Source organism: Grampus griseus, assembly GCF_964374135.1.
Source record: "Grampus griseus genome assembly, chromosome: 1".
Classification (NCBI taxonomy): Eukaryota; Metazoa; Chordata; class Mammalia; order Artiodactyla; family Delphinidae; genus Grampus; species Grampus griseus.
Window position 1 is genome coordinate 152852371 of NC_139017.1, and position 25212 is coordinate 152877582.

At 54.7% G+C, this 25212-nt stretch overlaps 1 protein-coding gene across 1 annotated transcript; it reads left to right on the forward strand.

Annotated features, from left to right (window-relative positions):
* Positions 1 to 19478: 19478 nt before the first annotated feature.
* On the forward strand, positions 19479 to 20822 carry POU3F1 (POU class 3 homeobox 1; the record flags this gene model as incomplete). The annotated part of the gene is made up of 1 exon (XM_082672729.1): positions 19479 to 20822. One exon carries the CDS (start codon positions 19479 to 19481, stop codon positions 20820 to 20822), a length of 1344 nt encoding a protein of 447 aa, XP_082528855.1.
* Positions 20823 to 25212: the final 4390 nt, after the last annotated feature.

Sequence of the window (25212 nt, forward strand, 5' to 3'; positions counted from 1 at the left end):
GAATCTAAAAAATACAACGAACTAGTGAATATGACAAAAAAGAAGCAGACTCACAGATACAGAGAACAAACTAGTGGTTACCAGTGGGGAGAGGGAAGGGGGACAGGGCAATATAGGGGTAGGGGATTAAGAGGTACAAACTATTATGTATTAAATAAGCTACGAGGATATACTGTACAACACAGGGAATATAGCCAATATTTTATAATAACTATAAACGAAGCATAACTTTAAAAAATTGTGAATCACTATATTGTACACCTACAACTTATATAATATTATACATCAACTATACTTCAATAAATTAAAAAAAGAAAAAATATATATAGTGCCTACTCACTGGATAGCTGTGAAGACGAAATGAAGTGAATTTGCAAAGCTCTTCACACAGACGGAGAATATAATGAATAAGCACACTGTAAACGTTAGCCATTATTATTACTGCTTTTATTTATTGTTATTGAAAATTAACAGGCAAAGGGGAAGAGAAAAGAATTCCAAGGAGCAGGCTGGGCAGTGGCTAAAGGCAGAAGTACAGGCATGTTCAAGGTTAGAGCAGAGCCTTCCATACCCATCTCAGAGCTGTGCTTAGTAAATGTCTAACAACTGGCTCTGGGGGTGGGGAACCCTGATTTGCAGCATTTGCCGATTTCTGTGGGGTAAATACTCCCACCTCATTTCAAACTACCTATGTGACGTCACTGAATGAGAAGTTGAAAGAGAAGCACAGTTGGCACCTGCAGGCCCATATGCATGATCTCCAGCCTGCAGCTTGGCTCAGAGGATATGGCTTCTACCCACCCCGATCCTTGACAGAGCTGGCTCTGTCTGTCCCCTGTCCTTGGCCCTCAAGTTGGGCTCTAGAAGGGAAAAGGTTAGGCATGGGGTGGGGGCCAGGGAGAGACCTGCTAGGACGTGGCCTGAGGTCCATGTGTGGCCAGACCTCAGAGATCCTTGTCCCTGGGAATCTTGGGAGCCAATGTCTCACACCCACCCACACATACACACACACACCCACACATACACAAACACACACACACACACACACATTTACACACCACTGAATTCTCAGCCCTGAGCCCTGGGGCCACTTGGGTATGGGTATCTCTGCCTCTAGGGAGGCCAAGGTGATTTGAGCCCTTGGTATCCTAGGTGAAGTGAGGGACAGGGCCCTTCCCAGAGGCACATGTTCCAACCTCCCACATGAATTCCCTTCAGAGGCCCTGGTCCCCTCCTGTCGGTTCAGATGGGGGAAGTTCTAGAAACCAACTTCAGAGACTTGGGGCTGGGCCAGCCCCCGCAGATCGGCTCTACTGGTGGGGAGGGGCCCTCAAAGCTCCAGGGTTTGCCACCTTGCTCCCTCCCTCCCACCCACCCTCCCCAGCAGGTTATCAGCGTGAAAACAGGAAGGCTGGCAGTGCTATTAATAATACATGAAGCTGCTCTGCCCTGATCAGGCAGGCAGAAGCACAGAGGCAGCTCCAGCCCCAGGGAGGGAGAAAGCCAGGCTGCTGGGGGCCTACCTGGCTGAGTGGCGGGCAGGAGTGGAGGGGGGCCCTCTCTTCCTTCTCCCATTTGTTTTGTGCATAGCCAACACTCAAGGCCAGGTGCCGGTACTCCCTCTAGTTTGCTGAATGTCATTTCCCTCCTTAGCTGCTGCCTGGGTCTGGCAGAAGCAGCAACCAACACAGAAAATCTTCTAGCCTGGGATGCAGGAGACCTGGCCATAGAGGGCCAAGGAACCCAATCTTTGGTGATCAAACAGATGTGGGTCTGAATCCCAGCCCAGGCCCACCTACTGTGTGACTTCAGACAAATCACTTTACCTCTCTGAACCTCTGATTCTTCATCTGCAAAATCAGAGACTACAAAGGAAAGAGAGGGAATAACAAAAGAACAGATGTGAAACCGCTGGCCTACAGCAGTCGTTCAATAAATGGTAGTTGGGTATTACCACTTCTATGAGTCTGAACGTGGGCAAGCTTCTTCCTTCCCTGGGCCTCAGGCTTGCCATCTATAAAATAAGGGTGTTGAAACAGGTGATCTTGAAGAGCCTTCCAAGTGCCAGTCGGATACCCATGACTACAGGGTGAGAAGTCCCAGACTAGAGATGGGCTCTCAGAAGCCCCCAAGACACCCTACCCCACTGGGAGTCCCCTGCCTGGAAATGCTGTCCTGCCCCCAGAATGCACAGACACTAAGATGCAGGGTGCCTGTGTGGTTTGGTCCTCTCTGCCTCAGTTCCCCTAGTTTTGATGTAGGGACATAATCCCATGGTGGCTCCCTGAGGAAGGCGTCAGCAGAGCGCAGGTCCAGGAGGAGAGAGGAAAGAGCAAGAGTGTCCCAGGGAGGGAGAAGGAGCCTTGACTCTGGGTCATCAACGGAGAATCACGACAGGCCCAGAGCCCAGGGGCTCTCCAATCCTTTCTACCTCACTTATGCATTCATTCATTCATTCATTCCACAAATACTTATGGAGCCCCCTCGGGACTTTGGTAGCAGCCCTCTGTTTGGTTCCCCTTCTGCCTCCTGTTTCTCCCTCTGAGGTTCCTTTACCAGCTCCTTTTCCCCACCCAGCCCTCTAAATGAAGGGTCCCCAGTTCTGTTCTTGGTACTTTCCTCCTCTCATGCTACACACTCCCCTGGGCCTCCTCCCATTCCCACAGATTTATCTGTCTCTACGCCAATAACCCCAACCTCCTTCCCTGGAGTGAATTGCCCTTGAGCTCCAGAGCCATGGACTCAACTGCCCCCAGGGCATCTCCATGTTGAAGCCTCACAGGCACCTCAAACTCAACCAGGCCCAAGTCCAACTCACCACCTGCCCAGGCCCTCCGTGATCTGGTCCCTCTGACTGTTCCACTTCCACCTCCTCTGAGCCCTACAGTTTCCAGGGTTCTTCTCTCTCCCTTCTGCTGTCTTCTCAAACGTAAGTTCTATGAGGCTGTGTTAGGCAGAGAGTGTCTCTGCCCGAGCCCTGGGAAGACCACACTCCTACTACCCCCTAGTTATCCTGTTCCCCTCCACCTCCATCCGAGGGCCTTCCTTGGACTGGGGAGTCTGGATGCACGGGGGAAAGAGGGACCAACTGGCAGCTGAGTGCCTGTGCATGGAAGTCTCCAGGACTCAGAAAATCAGAGATGCCAGAAAAACAAAGTCTGCTTCCTCTCCACAGCCAGATCCCCTCTCCCCAAGGAGACGCCTGTGTTTCCCTTGTGATGGGACCAAAAGGAAGGAAAGAGGTTGCAGACAGTACCTGCAGTGGGCAGAGCGTGGGCCTCAGCCCTGAGCTATTCCCTGCTCTGTCCCTGCCTAGCTGTGTGGCCTTGAGCACAATTGCATCTTTCTGGATCTCAGTTTTGTCAGCTGTAAATTTCAATCACTTGACCAATATTCATCGACCATCTAGTCTACTCCAGGCCCCGTTCTAAGCACAGGAATGTTTTGGTAAGTAAGACAGACCAAGTCTGTCAGACCAAGTCAGACCAAGCTTTACGAAGCTTACATTCAAACTGGAGAAACAAACAATCAAAATGTAAACAATCAAATAGGTACTATAATGCTGCACAAGGATAAATGCTCTGCCCAAGACATTAGAGAAGAACTGGGAGGCAGATGTTTTAGCCAGGGTAGACAGAAAAGGCCAGTCTGGGAGGAGAAGTTTGAGAAGAAATCTAAATCAAACGAGGGAATGAGCGTGTGAAGAGGTGGGGAAATCACTCCTAGCAGAGGGAACAGCAAGTGCAAAGGTCCTGAGGTGGGAATGAGCTTAACAAGTTTAAGGAATTACAGGGTGGCTGGTATGGCCAGTGCGGCTGGAACAAGGGAACAAGGGAGAGGATGGCAGGAGGGAAGATCTGCAAGAAAGCAAGAGGGTAGGTCATGCAGGGCCTTGAAAGCCATCATAAGGCTTTCAGCCTGTATGAGATGGGAGCATTTAAAGGGTTGTGAGCAGAGGAGGGACATGATCCAATGAAGATTTTAAAAGATCTCTCTGGCTGCTGTGGAAGAATGGACTGTGCCGCAGCATTGTCCAATGAAAATATGACGGAAGGCACATATAAAATTTTAACGTTTCTAATGGCCACATAAAAAGTAAAGAAACAGGTGAAATTAATTTTAATAACACCTTTTATTTCATCCAATATATTATCAGTATGACATCTATGTTGAAAATTTCTTAGAGATGTTTCACATTCTCTTTTTCATACCAAGTCTTCAAAATGCAGCGTGTATTTTACGCTTGCAGCTCACCTCAATCCGGACGAGTCGCATTTTAAGTGCCCACTAGCTGCGTGTGGTTACGGTATTGGGCAGCCCCGCTGTAGCGGGGCAGGAGTGAAAACAGCAAGCAGGTAAGAGGCATTGCCAGGTGCGGAACAGCAGGACCGAGAGTTGGGTGGAGATGAAGAAGAGGAAGAAAACAAGGATGTGGGGGAGGGGAGCTGAGCTGAGCCCAGGTGGTGCCCAACGGTTGGAGGTCAGATTCCCTGGAAATGCTCTGAGACTATGAGATCTGCATAAAGGAGGTTTAAGGGAGAAGACTCTTAGGACAACAGCAAGAGAAGGAAGCGGCACTGGGCAAAGGGAGAAACGGATGTGCAATGCAGTCACAGCCAGTCTCACACGGAGCTCCGGAGCTGGAACGGCCCTCCCAAGGGTCCCAAGTTGTGGCAAGGGGACCTGGCCTTTGCCCACCCCCGCCAACTGATCAGCCATCGGAGGCAGGCTGCCCCCAGGGAGGGGGCTAACTTTGGACAAGGTGCCCCCCTTCCACCAAAGGCAGTTCCCAGAAGTGGATTCATCTGGAAGCCATCAACAGCCCACACTCCTACACCACAGCCAGGCAGCCGGGGGACAGGAGAAAGGGGACCAAGAGGGAGGCCTCCTGGGACCACTTCTTCCTCCCGGGGAAGAGGACCAATAATGCACGGTAGCAGGAGGGTCCAGCACAGGCCAGCCACGTCCATCGAGAGCCTCTGAGCAGAGCTGGGGAAGCCTCAGTCACTAGAGGGACTCAGGCCCAGCTGGGGGCTCCGTCTCCAAGCCCCTCACTCTGTGGGACCCATCTCACAGCCAGTCCTCAGGTTCCAGTTCCAGCTTTGTGGCTCCCCTCCCCCTGCTGCTCCCCACAACGGGGCACATCCCTGCCCCCATCCTTCGGAGGACTCCAAGCCCATCTCAGCCAGGCTATTGTGAGGCTTGAATGAGCTTAAGCAAGTGGAAAAGTTTTGTTCACTGTGGGGTGCTAGCCACATAGGAGGGGGTTGTTATTAAGCTCCACACTTCCTGCCTCTGGAAGAGCTAATCCCCCTGGGCCCACCGCTTTCTCCTCTTGCCCTGGACTCCCTCCCCCCACCCTCTTCTTCAGGGCCTTTGAATCTTTCTTCTCTCACCCGATTCTGTCTTTCTGAGTCTCAGTCTCTCTCTCCCTCTCCCTCTCTCTGAAGCCCCATCTCTATAACCCTCTGCCTCTCCGTGTCTTTGTCTACGGCCCCTCCTCCTGCAGTTTCACCTCCTACCAGGGCAGCTCAGAGCTGCCCCACAGGTCTGGCCTGGGCCGGGAGGAGGGCAGGATGCGAGGGCAGGGAGAGTGGCCTGGACTCTCAGGACCCAAAGCAGCAGCTCAGTTCAGCGCTCGCCCACCCACTCCTCTGAGCCCTCACGAGGCTCCTCCACCTGCCAGCGTGGCAGCCAGCTGCTGACCCGGTTCCCGCCTCGGGTCCCAGCCTGCTTGTTTATTACAGCAGTGTGGAGAGGCTCCGTAGCCACACAACTTTACCGCTCCAAAAGCTTGGTGCTGGCAAGGGGCCATCAGCCCCTGCAGCAGCACAGGCAGGCTGCCAGGAGGTGAGTCCCTTCCCCTGCAGCAGCATGGCATCCTCCAGGCTGGGTCACAGTGAGGGTCACAGGCCCAGCCCAGCAGGGGTGGGAGCAGCATGCAAGATTCCCCACGACCCTGGTCCCCCAGGGCGCCCAGGCCAGGCAGCTGCTAACAACCCCACAGCCAAGACAGAGCCCTTCCTCTTGTCTCTATAGGGGGATTGGGGCCCCGAGTTCTCAAGGAACTTCTCTAAGAACCGGTAGGGAGAGGAAATACATAAACAGAAGGGTCACAAAAGTATAAACACTGACCAGCTCTCCAACATACGCACTCAGTAAGCATAACTGAACTAGTGGCTGTGTTAGGCATTCAGTTAGTGGATGGATGGATGGATGGATGGATGAAGTGGGTGGCTGAATGGATGGGTGATGGATGGATGGGGCGGGGGTGGATGGATAGGTGGATGGATGGGTAGGTGGATGGATGGATAGATGGATGGGTGGATGGGAAAACAGACGGAGTCATGATTTCCAGGTTAGCATAGCCCATCAGAACAAGATCTTCCTTTTCCTTTGTCCCATCCAGAAAACCTTCTTTACCAGGTTTCTTTATTCACCAAAGACTGAAGCACCAGACTCCTCCCTTGGCCTCTGCATTTTGAGCAACTTTTCTATTTCCTCTTCTCCGTACCTTTTCCTGCAGGAGAGGTTGAGGAGCCCAGGTCACAGGCACAGGTGGGTGGTCAAGAACTGAGAAACCCACCCTGGCTGAGGCCTGTGTGCTCACCATCTTAAGGAAAGGACAGAGGGAGCCAGGCCAGGCCAGGTGAGCACCGCCCTCCATCAGAGTTAGTTAAGCACAGGGAGTGTTTCAGAACAGTCCCATCAGAAAACAAGTGTGGAAGGGGAAAATCTACAGCTTTCATTTGGGGAAAAACAATCAATTGAAACACCTGCCCTGACAGCGAGATTAATTTCGCTTTTCCAAAAGTGTGTTGTGAGCAACCATACTTCCAGGAGATGCTTCCCAAAGGAAGAGCCCTGGGGAAAACTAAGTATGGGAAACACTATATGTTAAATGTATCTTATGATCATTCACAACACATATTAGCATAAAAGTTTGTAACGGGGCTTCCCTGGTGGCGCAGTGGATGAGAGTCCGCCTGCCGATGCAGGAGACACAGGTTCGTGCCCCGGTCCGGGAAGATCCCACATGCCGCGGAGCGGCTGGGCCCGTGAGCCATGGCCGCTGAGCCTGCGCATCCGGAGCCTGTGCTCCGCAACGGGAAAGGCCACAACAGTGAGAGGCCCGCGTACCGCAAAAAAAAAAAAAAAGTTTGTAGTAAAGAAAAAAAAAAGAGAAAGACAAATACCATATGATATCACTTAGATGTGCAATCTAAAACATGGCACAAATGAACCTATCTATGAAACAGAGACAAACTCACAGACATAGAGAACACACTTGTGGTTACCAAGGGGGCGGCGGGGGGGAGGAGAGATGAACTGGGAGTTTGGGATTAGTAGATGCAAACTATTACATATAGAATGGATAAACAACAAGGTCCTACTGTATAGCACAGGGAACTATATTCAGTATCCTGGGAAACCATAATGGAAAAGAATAGAAAGAAGAACGTATATATGTGTATAACTGAGTCACTTTGCTGACACCAGAAATGAACACAACATTGTAAATCAACTATATTTCAATAAATAAATAAAGATATATCTTTAGGGAAAAAAAAGAAAACAAGTACGGAACTTTCTTTTCTCCCTTCCAAGAGCCTCGGCTCCGAGTCGCACCTTGGCTCCCTGAGCAGAGTCCAGAAGGCAGGGCTTAGCTATGCAGGGAGCTGCTGCGGGGCCAGGAGCTAAGCGGTGGAGGGTATACAGAGAAGATGTGACTGGGAGCCCCAGGGAGAGAAAGTTCTGAGGCAGGCCTGGTTGAATGGGATTAATGTGGGCACCCCACCCTCCACTGGGTGGCTTCCAGGAGGCTCAGGGCCTGATCCTGGGCAGGGCCCAGGCAGGACATGTAAGATTCCAGAGCCGTGATTTTCTCAGGACCACCCTGCCTCACCCATTGTGGGGATCCTGCCCTTTCTGAGTGGCAGACACTCGTGACTGTGGTGACTGGGAGATGGGAAGAAGCTGAAGGAATAAGAGGAAGCCCAACTGTCTCCCCAGGATTCCTTGTGTTGTTGTAAAAATTAAATGAAATAATATATTAAAGTACTTAGAAATATAGTAGGCGCTCAATAAGTGTTAGCCATCAGCACTTAGGATAGTGCCTTGCACAAAGTGGGCACTAAATAGTTGTTGAATTAATGTACGAATGAATGAATGAATCCTGCCCCCACTTAGCTCCTCTGCCTCAAACACCAGAAGATACAAGTTAATTCTGTCTCCGTAACTACTGAGGAAGATGTGCACATTAAGCCCATTCTAACCCGAGGGCCTTTGCACTTGCTATTCCCCCTGCCAGGAGTGATTTCCCTCATATCCTCACATGAGGGTTCCCTCCCTCACTTGATTCATCTCTGCCACTGAAAATGAGAATGGGCCCTGACCACTGCCTGCTAATAGAGCTCCCAAAGTTGTCTCTCCTTTCCCAGTCAAGGACCCTCACCAAGTACGTACAGACACACACACACAAATCCAGGCAATTCTAACTAGACAACTTCAGTGTCCCCACCCTACCCAGAGTTAGGCCTAGAGTAGACAGGGGCTCTGGCCTGGCAGGTGGCCCCTCCCATACGCTGATGGCCATTAGTGCCCATGCATGACAAGGGCTCACCCAACCCACAGAGGAGGTCATGCTCTGTCCCCAACCACCCCCCTCCCAACCAACCTTGGCAAGAACCACGGTACCATGCAAACAGTAGAGTCTACTGGACCGTGATTTAAGATCCTAGCTCTAAAAAAAAAAAAAAAAAAAAAAAGATCCTAGCTCTATCACTTAAGGAAAAAAAAAAATTTTTATTGAGCACTTACTGTGTGCCAGCCACTGTGCTACCCTCCCTACACACTTGAGCTCAACTAACCCTCACAACAATTAAGCAAGGTAGGTGTGATCCTTATTTTATACCTGGCTGAAGCAGAATAAACTGGCTAAGTGCTCAGGCTGTAGAATGAAACAGAGCTGGGTTCAAATCTGAGCTCCTCCACTCACAGTGTGACCTTGGGCAAGTCACTGCAGCTCTCTGAGTCTCTGCTTCCTCCTCTGTAATGAGGAGATAAGACAGCCACTGCCTTTGATCCTGCTGACAATCAAAGGAGATAATGGATAAAAGTGCCTGCAACCTTCAAGCAAGGTCGGGGCCCTGCCCTTCCTGCCTTATCTCACCGGCTTCCCTGCCAAGGTTTGCAGGCTGGGACTGGTCTTCCCGATGGTGCCAGGCACAGGGCTGGGCACAGCTGGCACACACAGACTATTCCTACTAATTAGCAGATTCTCCCAAGGCCTTGATTGCAGAGAGCACTCCCTGTCCCAGAGCATCCAAGCAGGGGATCCCCACCCTGGGCAGCACCAGGGGGAACACCTCTGGAGGGAGGGCCCTTCCTGCCTCCGAGCCTCCTTGTTTTAGAAGTCCTCACCAGGCTAGACCGGGTGCCCTAATCTGAACCCCAGATCCTGTCCTTGGGCTCCTAGGGCCTGAGTTCCTACCTAGAAAGCCTGACTGGCACCCTGGCTTGTCTAGAGACCCACAGGTCACGCACCCCAGTGCCTGACCCTGCCCCAGCCCCTTAGCTGTACCCTGCCTTATGCGGACAAACAGCCTCCACTCATACCAGCTGTCCAAATCACCCATTCCAGAATCCCAAGCTCCAGTCTGCCCACTCAACCCCCCAGCTGCCATCCACCTCTCCACAGCTGTCACTGTCACCCCATCCAGCAGCCCCCCACGCATGCACACTCAGAGCCTGCAGCCGGTCCACACTAACCGTGCCCTCTGCAGGGCCCTGAAGCCTGGCAGAAAAATCACCGAGGCGCTTTGACATTAATCAAAGACATTCATAAATAAATATGTGTAAATCATATGCAAACCAAGGTAGGAATTTACATCTTTCACTGCTGAGTCAGCATCTCCAGGCACCAGGGACGCTGCCTGCAGCTCAGGAGGTTTGGCACAAGAGCCCTCCCCTCTAGCGGTCCACTGAATGATCCTAGATGTCTCATCTGAGATTCTCGAACTTTCAAGCTGGAAGCATCAACCCCTGTTTATTGATTGCCTAGTACATGCCAGGCATTATACATACTATGGGCATTCAATGAGATAACAGGCAAAGTACTTAGAATGGTACCTGGCACCTACCTAGCAAGCACCCAATATACGTGGGCTATTATCATTAATACCTCTCAGTTTCTTCATTTGTAAAACGAGAATCAGAGTTGCACCTAATTCATAGTGTTTTGGTGAGGATGCAATGTGGAAACCCAGGTAGAAGCACTTAGCACAATTCTTGCACACAGTAAGCGCTCAATAAATCTTAGCCATTTTATTAAATAGTGTGTGCCCATGCAAACAAGTTCTGGAAAGATACAGCCAATAGGAGTAGTTAAGAGAGGGGAGGAAGAGAGATGAACAGAGGACTTCCACTTTCTGTTTCAGATATTTATGAGGCAAAGAATTTGACAAATGAGCTTGTATGGCTTTCAGCAGCAGCAAGAACAAGAAAGCTATTTCTATGTGGTGGAATAAAAGCCACCAAGGCAGAGACCATGCCCTGGGAGCCTCCACTTCTCAGCCACCTCCTCACCGTTCTGCACCCCTCCCTACTCAGCCTCTGTCCCCAGATGCTCTCCTCAGAACCTGGCCAGGGAGAGCAGTTTGCTCTGGGCACGGTGTTTATATTAACAACACCTTATGTGACTTTTCCTCTCTGGCAGGACCAGTAAGTCCAGGAACTCTGAAACTTCTCCAACAAGCTAGGCCAGGTCTCCATTCTCCCACCTGCCCTCAGGGAATGGGCCTGGACCCAGGTAAAGGTCTTCTTTCTTAGATGTGGTCCCATCCCCGGAGCCCACAGAGAGGCCATTAGGTCTGGATTCGTCACTGCTCTCCGAGCATCACTTCTCTTTCCTGCTCCTGTCAGGAGCATATGTACCAAATCTTTGGATCCTATATGTCTTCATCCTGGTTGCAGACAGAATGAAATGAGATGGAAATGAGATGACAGAGGTACAGCCATGTGATCATCCAACAGGCCTTTCTTACTGGTACCACCATAGACCAGGAACTGGGCTGGGTGCTGGGGAGACAAAGATGAACCAGAGCCAGCTACCCCCAGGAGCGCACAGTCCCATGGGAGAGACAGATATACAAAGGGCAATGACAGTGCAGGCCCACAAATGCTAACACGGAGGTGGTCTTCACAATACATTGTGGAAGCAGGGCAGAGGTCGTGGCTTAGTCTAGAGAAGGAGTAAAAAAAATTCCCAGAGTGGGTAACCCTTGAACTAGGACTTGAAGGATGTGATGGGAGGATGGGGGTGGAGGGGTGCGGGAGAGAAAGACATTCCAAGGAGAGGGAGCTGAGTGCACAAAGGTAGGGAATCATTAGGTCCCAGTGTGTTTGTGGGAAAGAAGCTCCGTGCTGCTGGTTCAGAGCAGAGGCAGGGGCAGGACCAGAGGGGATTTTGGGCCTGATAATATATACAATTGGGAGCAAGGGAAGGCTTCTCAGGAGGCAAGTGACATGTCCGAGTTGTATCTTGGGGGAGCACTCTGATTTGATTCAACGAAGGGACAGGAGGAAGGAAGAACGGTCCTAGACCAGTCTTAGATTTTATAACCTATCCACTCCCTTATTCTTTTAACTTTGCTTTCCTGGAGTCCCTGGGATGTAGGCTTTGGCTGTCCCTTGAGGTGTCCAGAGCAAGCAGGCCAATGGGCCTACAGAAGGAGGTAAACTGAGGCACTCTACAGAAGAGCCCTTCCCTGGTAGAAATGAGAGCAGGGATGTGAGTCTGGCATGTACTCTGTTCTCAGCCACAAACCAAAGCTGAGACTCGAGGGTGATTTTATCTGCCATGACAAGTCCACCCCCAGGCTCAGACAGGTATTGTTCTGGGCTCAGCAGACATCCCCAGGTCGGACAGATGTCCAGAGCTCAAACAGACATTGCCCCCAAGCCAGGAAGATGTTGCACCAGGCCCAGACAGATGCCATGCCAGGTTCAGACACATGTCCTGGGCCCAGACAAAAGCTGTCCTGGGGCCAGATAATATTCTGGGCTCAGCCAGGTGTCCCAGCCTCAAACAGATGTTGTCTCCAGCCCAGACAGATGCTACCCTAAGCTCAGACAGATATCTGACACCAGAGATATATAAAGATGCTAAGAGGTCCCTGGGAAAATATAATTCCTAAATCCTCCTTTGCCACTTCCGCCCTCCACCTGCTACTCTCAAGAAAGCCGAGGAATGCCAGCATTGAGCCCAGTCAACTCTCTCCTGACCCTCCCAACTTGTAACAGCCAAAGAGCTATATCATTCTGTCTTTCCCTCGACTCCAGGCTAGCCTGCTGCACAGAGGGGAGGGGGAGGCACATACAGTTGGGGGATGAATGAGGTACATGAACAGAAGTACAGGGCATCTGCGCCATCTGTGGCGTGGTAGGTAGTGGTGCCCAGGCTACCCAAGCTGACTCTGTATGGAGAAAGGGGACTAGGGGGATCAAAGCTGATGCAAAGACCAGGCCCACTTAGTCTTACCTCAAACCCCACCCTCTGGAACTGGAGGGGAGAAGTCCTGTGACCTCATCTGCATACTCATGTACCTTGACCAATACCCCAGGAATGTCATTACTGGGTCATTTGAAAATAATTGTTGCTCCAAAGCTGGGCTGCACTAAACTAGGGAGAAAGACGGGATTGGGAGGCCGGCCTGGTGTGGACATTAAGTGGGAGTGAATCCCATTCATCAGCTTGGTCCTAGCTGGAAGAATGACCTTCTTTCCCCAAGAGCCGCCATAGGGACGTCATGGACCAGAAAGGAAAAAGAGCTTTCCCATCACCGCCACACAGCTCCCATCAGAAACTAGAGTTGTGTGTACTGCAGCTTTGCAGAAGTTGGGGTTCAGAACCCTGGGTTTTCCCGGTCCATGGGTGGAGGAGGGACAGCCACTAGACCTGGGGTGGCAGAGTGAGAGGCGTTACGGTGAGAGCCTGGCCTCCCCATCTCCCCATCTGCCATAAGGGGCCTCATGCTAGTCTCTTCCAGAGGGGAGTTCCAAGAGACAGCAGCTCATGAATATGTAAATAATCCATGAGCCATGCCCCCGCCCACAGGTGAAGTTGGGACCTCCCTCCAGCTCTGCCTACTCCCCCTCCAGAGCTTCCTGGAGGCTGAGGAAGGTGAGGTGTGGTCTTTAAAACCACTCTTAAAGGGAAGCACTGTCTGATACGATTACAAACACTAATGCACACATATTAACCAAGCACAAGCACCCAAACACAAGCGCTGAAATCCTTCTGGGCATCTGTAAAGTACGAACAGGAATTCACGCAAGCAAGCTACAAGCACACCAAGCCCCCAACACACTATTGAAAACACTGATGCACACAAACACAAGGGAACCCCCCTCCCTCCCTTCCTACCCCTACCTGAGCTGTCTACCCCCCACCCTTCCCCCCTACCTGAGCTGTCTACCCCCCACCCTCGGTCGGGCCAGAGTCAACACCAGGCCCAGGAAGGCACCTCCCTCGTCTAACAATGGTGACAAGAACTTAAATCATCACTGCTGCTCCCACCCCACCCTGTGGTGTTGAATTTTGCAGCCATCCAGATAAAAAGTGTGTTTAAAAAAAAAGAGAGAGAGAGAAACTCAAACCCAGCCCCAGCCTTTCAGAGTGATTAATCCCCGCTAATGATTTACCGATTTGCAGAGAGCGTGTTCTGCATAACCGGATCGTGGGCATTAGCACCAGCTCAGAGGCTGCCATTCTGCTAAAAATGAAAGTAAATTTCAAGAGCAATTGACCACCCCTAATCTGAATATTCTACTGATGCACTGGGAGGATCCCCACACCACACATAGACCTAGGGGGCCGAGGCAGGCGCAAAAATACAAGGGAAGGTTCATCCCTAAGAGATATTCCACCTTTCATCCTTCCTTCCCTTCCCCAAGTCTGAGAGATAGAGAACCTTAAATTAAATGAGACTGCTTCTTTCTCCTCTGCCAAAGGCAGCCATGCCTCTCCTACCTCTCTGCTCTTCTATGCTAGGCTCTTTTGAGCACTGGAAGGACAAAAGAGGTAGGACACCTAGAATGGCTGAGCTTAGAAGGAGAGAGGTGGGGGACTGAGAGCTCAGAATAGTGATCACATCCCTTGTGGGAGAGCTCTCTGGATGGTGGTGAGCGCTATGAATCTGTCTAGCTGGTACCAACCTGCACAGAGGGAGTGGATGCGCCTACCCAGGCTGGAATCTGCAGCAGCCAGGACCCTGACAGACTCTTCCAGTCAAAAACACGTGCCAGCCCGGAACAAGCAGGTTATGGGCGTGGTCACTCCTGACACCGCTCAGCAAGAACTGGTTGGGGGAACAGGCAGGTTCTGTTCCTACTCACACAGCCTCTTACTCACCCCTAGCAGCCAGGGAGGAAAACCAAGCCATGCTTCCCCTTTCCGAGTTTCCATCGGGGCAGTGATCTCATCCTGCCTTCACAAGAACCCAGCAGAGACCATCCTGCCCAGCTTACAGATGAGAACACTGAGGCTCACAGAGGTCAGGAGGCTGAGACTGGTCCAGTATCATCCAGCAGGCCTGAGTCTGAGTCAAGATGGAAGCCAGGACCCTTGACACTCTGAAAACACAGGATCTGGGGCATAAAAAGACTGGCAGAAGGGAAAGGAAGTGGGCTGAGTGCTGCCCGCATCCCGCCCCCCTTCCAGCCCAGCCTGCCTCAGACAAAGACTTCAAGCCCACGCACACAGGAGGGCATCCTAGGACACAAGCTCCTCTAGCAGCCCTCCCCACGGGCCCGATCTCTCCTCTCTTTAGCTCCGCTCAGCACTCCTGACTTGCGAGGAATCCAGGTGGAGTGTCTTGGAGCCCGTCTTCCCGCAACACTGAAAAAGCCTTGGGTCTGTGGCTGCATCTCCTCTCAGTGCTGCCCTGGACTCCAAGGACCCACTGCCCCACACACAAGACACAGCAGCAGGGGCCCAGAGTCCAAAGCGGGAAAGCAGCCAGAACCAGCTGCCTCCTCTTCCTCCCAAATCTCGTTCAGTGAGCCACTGTGTAGGCTCGCCTGTCTGGGATGTGCGTCTGGAATATTACAGTGCATGTGTGGCTGCGGTGCAGCTGATGGCGAGTGTGGTCAGACTCTAGAGGCTGCATCTGAACTTCTCAGGCGGGAGTGTGAATGTAGATGGCAGGGGTTTGTGTCTGTGACTTGAGACTTTGCACAGAGAATGTGGGGCTTGTGTAGCTGCAGTTCAGCCCCACAGAGCCTCCCCTTGCAGCCCCTCCAGCTCAGAGATCCCCCACAGCGAGGGCCCCATCTGCCGGAGGCTCGGTGACCTGTGTCAAATGAGCAGGCGCTCGGTCACACTCCAGAGCCTGGAGGAGGTCTTGCCACTCTGGGAAAGCCCGGGCAGCTCCTGGCCTGGGGGCAGTCTGGGCAGGGGCCCCTGCTGGGGAGGGAGGCCGGGGAGCCTCTGAGACTGGCGGCGGCCTGGCTGGGAGCTGTCCTCCGCAGACAAGCAGAGTGAAAAAAAATATATGACAAGAAAGGGCTTTCCTGCTTCCTTCGAATGAGTGGGGCCACTGACTCGCATGGACTAAACTCAGGGCTGGGTACAGCCCCTTCCTCTGCTTTCTGATCCGCTGTGCAGATGGGTTAGTTCCTACAGGATGTAGGTGTCTGTGTGATGCGTGGTGTGGGCCTCTTTGTATCTGTGCACTGGGTGGGAGAGTGTGTGCTCATGTTTGTGAACACACGAGGGTGTGCCCATCTGTGTGAACTGGCGTGCCAGCTGAGAGCCTCCATGCTTGTCACCCGAAGGGCCTGCAGGTCCCCTCTATGTCTATGTTGCTGAAGGAATGCCTACTTGAGCCGACTACAGCCTCTGCATGGGTTCTGCGAATGTTCCTGTTGAGACACATGCCTGTATTTATCATTGTGTGTTGATTTGTGTGACTCTGAATATCCAACCTAATGATGGGAGTCCATGTGTTCCTATTACGCATCTGAATGTTTGTCTCCAGGCTAAATTTCATGCGTGTATCTGCAGGCTATGCATTTGTGTGTGTGTGTGTGAATGCACATCTGTTCATATGCCTAAACCATTCTGTGTCTGCATTGGTCAGCTGGCTGTCTGACTTCCGTGTTCTGGGTTTTCTCTGTGGTCTATGAGGGTAGGGCTCCTGGAGAGAGGAGATGCTCTGTAACAGGTGTCTCTGCCAATGGCCATGTCATAGCCCCCAGTGTCCCACCCAGAATCTCTAGGGGCAAGAGCAAAGGAGATGTCGAGACTTCCTAGGGGAAACTTAACTCTCAAATATAAGAAAATTGTGACTCAAGACCAAACCCATATTATTGTAGGAGATCTAAAACTTCCAAAGCAGAGAAAGGAAAGTTATCCTTTCCTAGTTCACACTGTTGTTCACCCCAGAGCAGCATCTCATATTAAAAGGGGGCATCTAAATTACATGCTTTGTTTCATCCTTGCAGCTTCAGAGCAAACCTGAGAAGCAGGCATTACTGTCCTCATTTTAAGATAAAGAAACTGAGGCTCCAACAGGCAAAGCAAAGGGCAAGGGTACTGAAGGGGGGTAATGGGATTGGGACTGAGATTTGCCAGCTGACAAGCTGGCAACCTAGGAGCCTGGCTTTGCCGCAGCCACCCCTCAATTCAGCACAGACCTGGGGAACTCAGCTCCAAGAGTGCCAGCTGACCAGACAGCTCTCTCTGTGAGCTCTCTCTGCTGTGACGGCCAAAGCCGCTGCCTCCACACCCTTCCCATCCCACAGCCACAGGGAGGATGACAGGGAGTGGGACCTCCACACATTCTCGGCCCTCGGACGAGCCTCAGTTCCCTCAGCTGTGCAATGGGAGAACAATCCCAGCGCCCACTCTCGGGGCTGAGAGCGGCAAGTAACGTGATGAATGAAAAGCATTTGGTAAAGCACCCATTGCTCATGATGACCGTTCCAAACACCACCTGTCCACTGTCCAGACATTTCCCTTCCTCTGACAGAAACTGAGACAGGTTCATAGACTCACAGACCATCAGAGCTGGAAGGGAGTTTACCAGAGAGGTCACCTGACCCAAACCTCCAGAACCCCGCTCTACAGATGAGCAAGCTGAGATTGAGTTAGAGAGGGGGAGTAACCTGTTCTTTCACTGGGCACTAACAATAGAAACAACGTGAGTGAAAAGTCCTTTCTGAGCCCTTCTCACTCACGTTGTCTTGTACCACCCTCTAACTTACCTTAGTGAGACAGGTGTGCTACTTATGGTACTGTTATTCCCAATTTACAGGTAGAAGAACCAAGCCCTAGAAGACTGGGCCAGAGTTATTCTTGCCCAGGAAGACAGTAGCAGGTCCAGGTTGGAAGCCCAAGCTTCAGTGTCACGCAGGTCTGGTTAGGGCTGGCGTGAGAGGGGACTTCACTACAGGATTCCCAGCCTTGGTCCTACCTCCTGAGCCTGGGAGAGAGACCAGGAAGGCGAGTGGACCAGGAAGTCCTGGGCTGCCTCAAGGTGACCACCTCCTGGGCCAGAGTCCAGGAAAGCCCAGCATCCCGAGCTAGGTTCAGACACAGGGCTCCATCACAGCTCTTGCAGTGAGAGTGGTACCTAAGGACTCTGCTCAGGACAGCGGCCAGTGGCCACCCCATCCCTTGGGGGTTAGCCAGAGGCTGGTCCTAGGGCGTTTAGGGCCTGGATGAGCACAGTCTGCGCCCAAGGATGACCCTTGTCACTGTCGACTCTGCCCCAGTCACCCCCACTGCGGCTGCCCCCTGAGCCCCCCCATCACCCTTCTTCACACACTGAGGCTTTATTCCACAGTCCTGACTTGCCAGTAGGGCCCTAGCTGGGCCCCCAGCTCGGTCCTCCAATCTGGGACCCCCGGGGCCCTGGAATCTATGAATCCATTGGAGGCAAGATCAGGGATAGAAAAGAGGTGAACTGGCAGCTGGAAGACGCCCCGAGAGCCAAGCCTCAGCGTGGGGAAGACGTGGAGGCTACAGCTCTTTCCACTCATCCTCCGCCAGCGTGGCACAGAAGAGCTGATGCTGGGGCCCAAGTCCCTCAGGACCCTTCGGGGAGTCCCCAAAGACCTGGGGGATGAGTAGGTAAGCCACTGCACGCCGCACCTTTCCAACAAGACCTCTTCAGTCCCAGTTCCCTTTTCAGCAGCCCCAGGCAAGTGGGTTAAACTCCAGCCCAGGGCTCCCTGCAAGGCTGGACAGCTCCCAGCCTGCACGCCGGATTTCTGAGGCACCAGCGCCCTTCCCCATGTCCACGCCACTCCTCACCTAGAGCAAGTTTCCCCGGGGCGTGACCCCGCCATGACCCAGGCCAATGAGCCGGGCAGGCAGGAAGGAGAAGGAGCGAGGCGGCGGCGTGGGTCAGATACCCGTGGGCCCGGTGTGTCCACCATTCCTGTCCGCGGTGCTTTCCCGGAGCCACGGTCTCCACCTCGAGATCCTCTCACTCAGGAACCTTGGAATCGGCCTGGTTACAGGAGCTCCCGTCTCCCCACAGCATCGCTGCCGCCGGCCGTTCCGGCCCCGAGCCACCCGCGAGGTACTCACCTGGGCCGCGGCGCCCGGGAGGAGAGCCCGTGGGAGGCGTGAAGTCGGGGCCAGTCCGACTCTGCCCGCGCCCGACGGTCTCTCAGGGCGGCGGAGGTCGACGGAGTTGCGCTGGGCGGACTAAAGGGTGAAGAGGGAAAACGAGGCGGGCCAGGGAGGAGCGCAGAGGAGAGCTCCGTGCCCGCTGGAAGTCGCGGGAGGCGAGGCGGGCGAGGTGAGCAGCCGCGCCGCAACCGAGCCGGGGACCCGCGCCGCCTGCCGCTCGCAGCCGCCGAGACCCGCGGGAATCCCGGCCCGCCGGCAGCGGCACGGCGGAAGGAGGAACGCGGGGCTGAGCTGCTTCTCGGAACCCGAGCGCCTCCCGGAGCCCGCCATCCCCGCCACCGCCTCTGGCCACACGGGCGGGTGACCGGCGAGAATTCTGCTAGCTTGGAGCGTGGGACCCGCCGGGCTCGGAGTCTCCAGCGCCGGGGGAAAGTGGGGCCCACGCAGCCAGGACGAGAGGGGGTGCGGTCCCAGTGCCACCCCCGCGCCACTCCCCACGTGGCGGCCGCGCCCCCGGGGCGTGAGCGTATACGCGGAAGGTAGGGGGGGCTGTGAATGAAGCCCCAGCGGCCAATCAGCATGGTCGGCGCGCGGGACCCCAGGAGTGAGGCCCAATGGCGAGCTCCGGGCGGCCGGGCCGAGAGGCAGGCGGGCAGGGGGGGCGGGGGCCGGGACCGGGGGGCGGGAGGCGGCTCCGCTGGCAGCCAATGGGCGGCGGGTGGGGTGGGGCTCCGGAGCGCTGAGCTGGTCGGGCTTTAAGCCGGCGGAGCGCGGCGGCGGGGCCCGCAGACGGAGCGGAGCGGCGGCGGCGGCGCGGCGCGGGGCGCGGGGCGGCATGGCCACCACCGCGCAGTACTTGCCGCGGGGCCCCGGCGGCGGAGCCGGGGGCACGGGACCGCTTATGCATCCGGATGCCGCGGCGGCAGCGGCAGCGGCGGCGGCAGCCGAGCGGCTGCACGCGGGGGCCGCGTACCGCGAAGTGCAGAAGCTGATGCACCACGAGTGGCTGGGCGCGGGCGCGGGCCACCCCGTGGGCCTAGCGCACCCGCAGTGGCTACCCACGGGAGGAGGCGGCGGCGGCGACTGGGCAGGCGGCCCGCACCTGGAACACGGCAAGGCGGGCGGCGGCAGCGCCGGCCGAGCCGACGACGGTGGCGGCGGCGGCGGTTTCCACGCGCGCCTGGTGCACCAGGGGGCGGCCCACGCGGGCGCGGCATGGGCGCAGGGCGGCACGGCACACCACTTGGGCCCGGCCATGTCGCCGTCGCCGGGGGCCGGCGGGGGCCACCAGCCCCAACCGCTCGGGCTGTACGCGCAGGCGGCCTACCCGGGGGGCGGCGGCAGCGGCCTGGCCGGAATGCTGGCGGCGGGCGGCGGCGGCGCGGGGCCGGGCCTGCACCACGCGCTGCACGAGGACGGCCACGAGGCTCAGCTGGAGCCGTCGCCTCCGCCGCACCTGGGCGCCCACGGACACGCACACGGACATGCACACGCCAGCGGCCTGCACGCGGCAGCGGCGCACCTGCACCCGGGCGCGGGCGGCGGTGGCTCGTCGGTGGGCGAGCACTCGGACGAGGACGCGCCCAGCTCGGACGACCTGGAGCAGTTCGCCAAGCAGTTCAAGCAGCGGCGCATCAAGCTGGGCTTCACGCAGGCCGACGTGGGGCTGGCGCTGGGCACGCTGTACGGTAACGTGTTCTCGCAGACCACCATCTGCCGCTTCGAGGCCCTGCAGCTGAGCTTCAAGAACATGTGCAAGCTCAAGCCGCTGCTCAACAAGTGGCTGGAGGAGACCGACTCGTCCAGCGGCAGCCCCACCAACATGGACAAGATCGCGGCGCAGGGCCGCAAGCGCAAGAAGCGCACGTCCATCGAGGTGGGGGTCAAAGGCGCGCTCGAGAGCCACTTTCTCAAGTGCCCCAAGCCCTCGGCGCATGAGATCACAGGCTTGGCCGACAGCCTGCAGCTGGAGAAGGAGGTGGTGCGCGTCTGGTTCTGCAACCGGCGGCAGAAGGAGAAGCGCATGACCCCGGCGGCCGGCGCCGGCCACCCGCCCATGGACGACGTGTACGCGCCCGGCGAGCTGGGGCCGGGCGGGGGCGGTGCGTCGCCGCCCTCGGCGCCCCCGCCGGCCGCGCTGCACCACCACCACCACACACTACCCGGCTCCGTGCAGTGACCCCGCGGGCCGGGCCCCCCGCCGGTGCGCGGCGAGGCGCCGCGCGGCCTGAACTCTTTTTGTTCGGTTGCTTTGGATTTTACAAAAAGCCCAGAAACTTTCGAATAAAACCAAACACCCGGACGACCCTCTCCTGCGAGCGGCGAAGACGGCCGATAGGCTGCGTCGTCCGAGCCCCGAGAGAGAGGAGCGAAGATCCGGAACGCGCCAACTCACCCCGGGCATCCTGCCCGCCGCCTGCTCCCTGCCCCCAACCCCTCGACGACCCCCGCCCCTGCCCCCCCGGGCTGTTCGGGGCCGGATCCCGGCAGCGGCCTCCCCACAGCGACAGGTAACGCGGTACGGGGTTAGGGATTACCCGGGAGAGAGGACGGAGAGAGGAGAGTTCCCCATCCCTCTCCCCGGCGCGGATTCCCGAGCCTGAGTGTCGAGGGTGGGGGACTGTCACTTTATTCGCTCCACGCCTCTTCTCTCTCATAAGGATGCGCCCCATCCCCCTTACCTTTCCTCCGGGCTTGGTTTTTTACAGTTTTTATTTATTCACGGAGCCTCTCGGCTCCTGGGGTCCTTCTAACTCCGCCCGCGCCCTTAATTTAAATCGCTGTATACTGTATTTATCGGGGCCCCGGAGGGGAGGCCGCGAGAGCCGCGTCTGTGTATAAAAGCAGGAAATAGCCAAAGCTTTAATCTAGCCTAATTTATTTTTTCCCCTTACCTTCCCCTACCCTACCCCAAAAAAGCAAAATAAAACAAAAAACAGACAAAAAAGAAAAACTAACAACAAAAAAAAATTCGAGTGTTCATTTTTCGTTTCGTTTTATCCGAGCTCCGGCTCGGTTCCCGGCCACGCTGGAGGGGTCTGCGCTCCCACGCACACGCAGATGGGAAGGGGCTTCTGCCCGGCTGTAGACCGACCACCGCACAGCAGGGCCCCCACTCCCCGCGGGGCCCTGACCTCCCGGCCACAAACAAACGAAACTTGGAAAAGTTGGAGATATTTTTTAACCAGCTGTAGAAATAAGCCGTTCCCTGAGAACCTTCTGCCTGAGTCCCTGCAGCTTCCGTCCGCTCCCTTTCAGCCCCCTGGGATGCGGGATGCTGGCGGAGGCCTGCAGAGAAATTCCCCAAATTTGGGGTGAGGTGGGAACCATGTAAATATGTGAGATATGTACACACTGGCGGGGAGAAAGAAACATTTTGTGCTTGGTTTTTATTTTTGGTTTTCCGGGTTGCCCTCCCTCCCCATACTAAAGGATTTTGTACACCCACTAATCCGAAAAAGATATTTTAATATGATTTCCAGATTTCTGATCCATCTCTATTTATTTTCTGGATGTGTTTGGAGCTTCCCCCTTCTCCATTTCTTGTTCTGTTTGTTACCGTTTGAATTTAAATTTTGTTATTTTATTTTTATTATTTTTTGGAACAATGTTTTGGTGCATTCTCTTTGTATCTTTATTGCAAAAAAATAATAATAATGTAGACTGGGAAGTTCCCTTTATATTTATGTTATAGTAAATATTTTATTACTCACATAAACATGTACCCCAGGGCTGTGTCCTGTCCTCTTTACTGCTAGGGCTGGGTTGGTTTGTGGGTGATGGGATGGGATACCCCGACTCACCTCCCCCAAAGTTCTGGCCTCACTCTCTTGGAGGAAGGTGACCACACAGACCTTCTTCCAGGCCAGTATCGGTGCTGCTTGTTACTTGGGCAATGGTTGAGCCCCTGCCTCAGATGAGAGAGGTTAGGGAAGATGAAGCTACCTCATGTCCCCCACCCCACCCCATAAACAGACTATCCTGGGACCAGACCAGGGCCTAAGACACTGCAGACACCACACCGAATTTGGATCGGCCATTCCTCAGGCACAACTCAACTGCTCTTCTGGGCCAAGGAAGAAGCCTGCCTCTCTCGACCTGGACCACCAGCCGGGCATCTTTGTATTCCCCACCTCTGACTTTGCACTCCCCAGGTGGGATCCAGGCCAACTTCATCATTCTGGGTCTTGGGGCAGTTGGAAGCCGAGTCAGGCCCCACCAGCCCACCCCAGCTGGCTTTCCACCTGCAAACAAACAGTACCCAAACCTGCCTGGATCCACTGGGAGTTCTAACAGATTAGACAGGGGTCCTGGGGGAGTTGAATGGCCTGGGCAGGGACCCCCGCCAGTTTGCGTGGGCAAAGCTGGTCCTACTTCTATGCAAACAAATGACCTGCCCCAACTTCTCTTGGGGAGGAGTGCGGGCAAGAAGAGCTGTGCCACCAGAAAGCCCAGGCATCGCCTCTCCAGGGATGGGTCCCCAAGGGAACCCCCGCTCCCCAGGGAGTGATGCTCCTGCCTATAGGAGGCCTCCCGGGCTGTGCAGTCATGACCTGGGGAGGGAAGCGGACATTCTCAGACATCCCCCTGTCAAGCCTTAAACACAGCCTGCCCCCCTCCCCAGAGTCAGGATGGTGGAGGCAGCTCCGGGTTTCAGGGCCAAAGCCACAGACTATCTGTGTCCCAGTCAAGCTCTTTCTCCTTTAGAGCAACTCCTCTTAAAAATACTAATCAAACAGCTCTTCCTGTTTCCTCCGTAGATGCAGTTCTTTTCCCTTCTCAGGAGAAACCACATGAGGTTTCTGTCACTCTTCGTGGAGACAAAGCTTGAAGGCACAAGCTGGGGAGAAAGTTGTGTCCCTAGTGAGGGTATGTGTGTGGCCCCCTCCCACCAGGGAAGTTGTCCAAGCCCAGGCCTGTGAGAGGCCTTGGCTCCAGCCGACAATATCTTGGGCGCCCAGAGAGGTGCTCCCAGACCCCCAAGTTGGCTGTCTCAGGCGGGCTGGTGCCTCAGGATGACTTGTTCGATGCTGAAGGTCCCAGGTGACACCCTGGGCTCTGCCCCTCAATCTCAGGAGAGAGTTGTCTCTGCAGAGGCCACCAACCAGAGGCCACCATGGTTTTCAAAGGCTCAGCCTCTCGCAGCTCCTTTTTTTTTTTTTTTTTCTCCCTCCTTAAGTCCAGCCTAGTTAGTGATTAGCCCTGCAGTTGGCACCCGTGTCCCAGCCACTCCATTCCCCAAACCGGCAGGCCACGGAGCCTCCCCAGGCTTCTTACAAAGGAGGCTGGAAACTTTACCTGCCAGTTGGGTGACACCACGACCGACCGGGAGCCACTGGTCACCCCACCTAGGCCTCTCATTTCCTGCTCCACTAGCTACGGAACTTCGAAGTAGTCCCACACTTCCCCACACTCCCTCCTTGTTTCATCCTTCCTGGATCTGTCCCAGCCTCGGGGCCCTGACCTTGAAGCGAATGTAGCTCGGAGCTCCCTGCCGCCTGAGCCGCAGCAGGATTGGAGGTTGGAAAGGGCGGCCAGGGAGACGGGGGCCCTTCCCCGGCCTCTGCCTGCAGCTGACACCCATGGATTGACTGATTGATTTCCTAATTGTCTGCTTAACCCCGTCTAAGAGGGTGGATTTATTATTTAAGCAAGTCAACTCAAAAACAGCAAAACAATGTGGCCCCCAAGATCTAGCAGCAGCTGAGGAGTAGAACAAAAAGATGAAAAAAAAAGTGGGAAAGGGGACGGAAGAAAATATTCCACTTGGCGAGTATTTTGCCTAATGAGACACCAGCCTGGGACAGCTACCCGGTAACCCAACCCTTGGTCACAGAAGGCCCCTGGGAGCTCCTTCCCCTAGTCGCCAGCCTGGGATGATGGTAGGAACCACAACACATCTTACTGTATGAGAAAGAAACCGTAGGAAATATGGAGAAATATCTTTCCCTGGAGTCTTACTCCCTGGATAAAGTAAGAGTTTAGGAATGGCAGTCGGCTGTGAGCTTGACCGCGGCTTCTTCCCTCCCATGTGTATGCGGATCCACCTGCTCACTCCTGAGAGCTTGAAACTTCCTTTCGTTCAAGAGAGCCAGCTGTCCCTAGCATTGACCTCCCACGAAGCCCAAGCTTTCCCTAACAGATTTGGGATTTTCTCATCCCATCTCCCTCCCCTTCTCACTGGAACAAAATTATTTTCTAAGATCACGCAACCACAGATTCTGGTAGCTAGAGAGAGCATCCCTCTCCCCGTGTGAGCCCCTCTGTGTCGGTGTACAAACGTGTGCGTGTGCCACTGTGCCTGCAAATCCATAGCTGCTCCCAGACATAGGAGGGGTGAAAGAAAGTCCGTGCTACATTGCCGATGCTTTGAGCTGGGACAACATTTGCAGGGTGGGGGGTGGCTAAAATGGGAAGAAGGAAGGTGGCCGCTGTGGTCGCCTGTGATCATCAAGGCGCACCTGGATGGTGCCCGGCCCTGAACTTCAAGGACGCCTGTATTCCCCACCACCACGTGCCCCAGGAAGTTGCACTGGCATCAATGTTGCATAGCTTAGGACCTGTGCAAT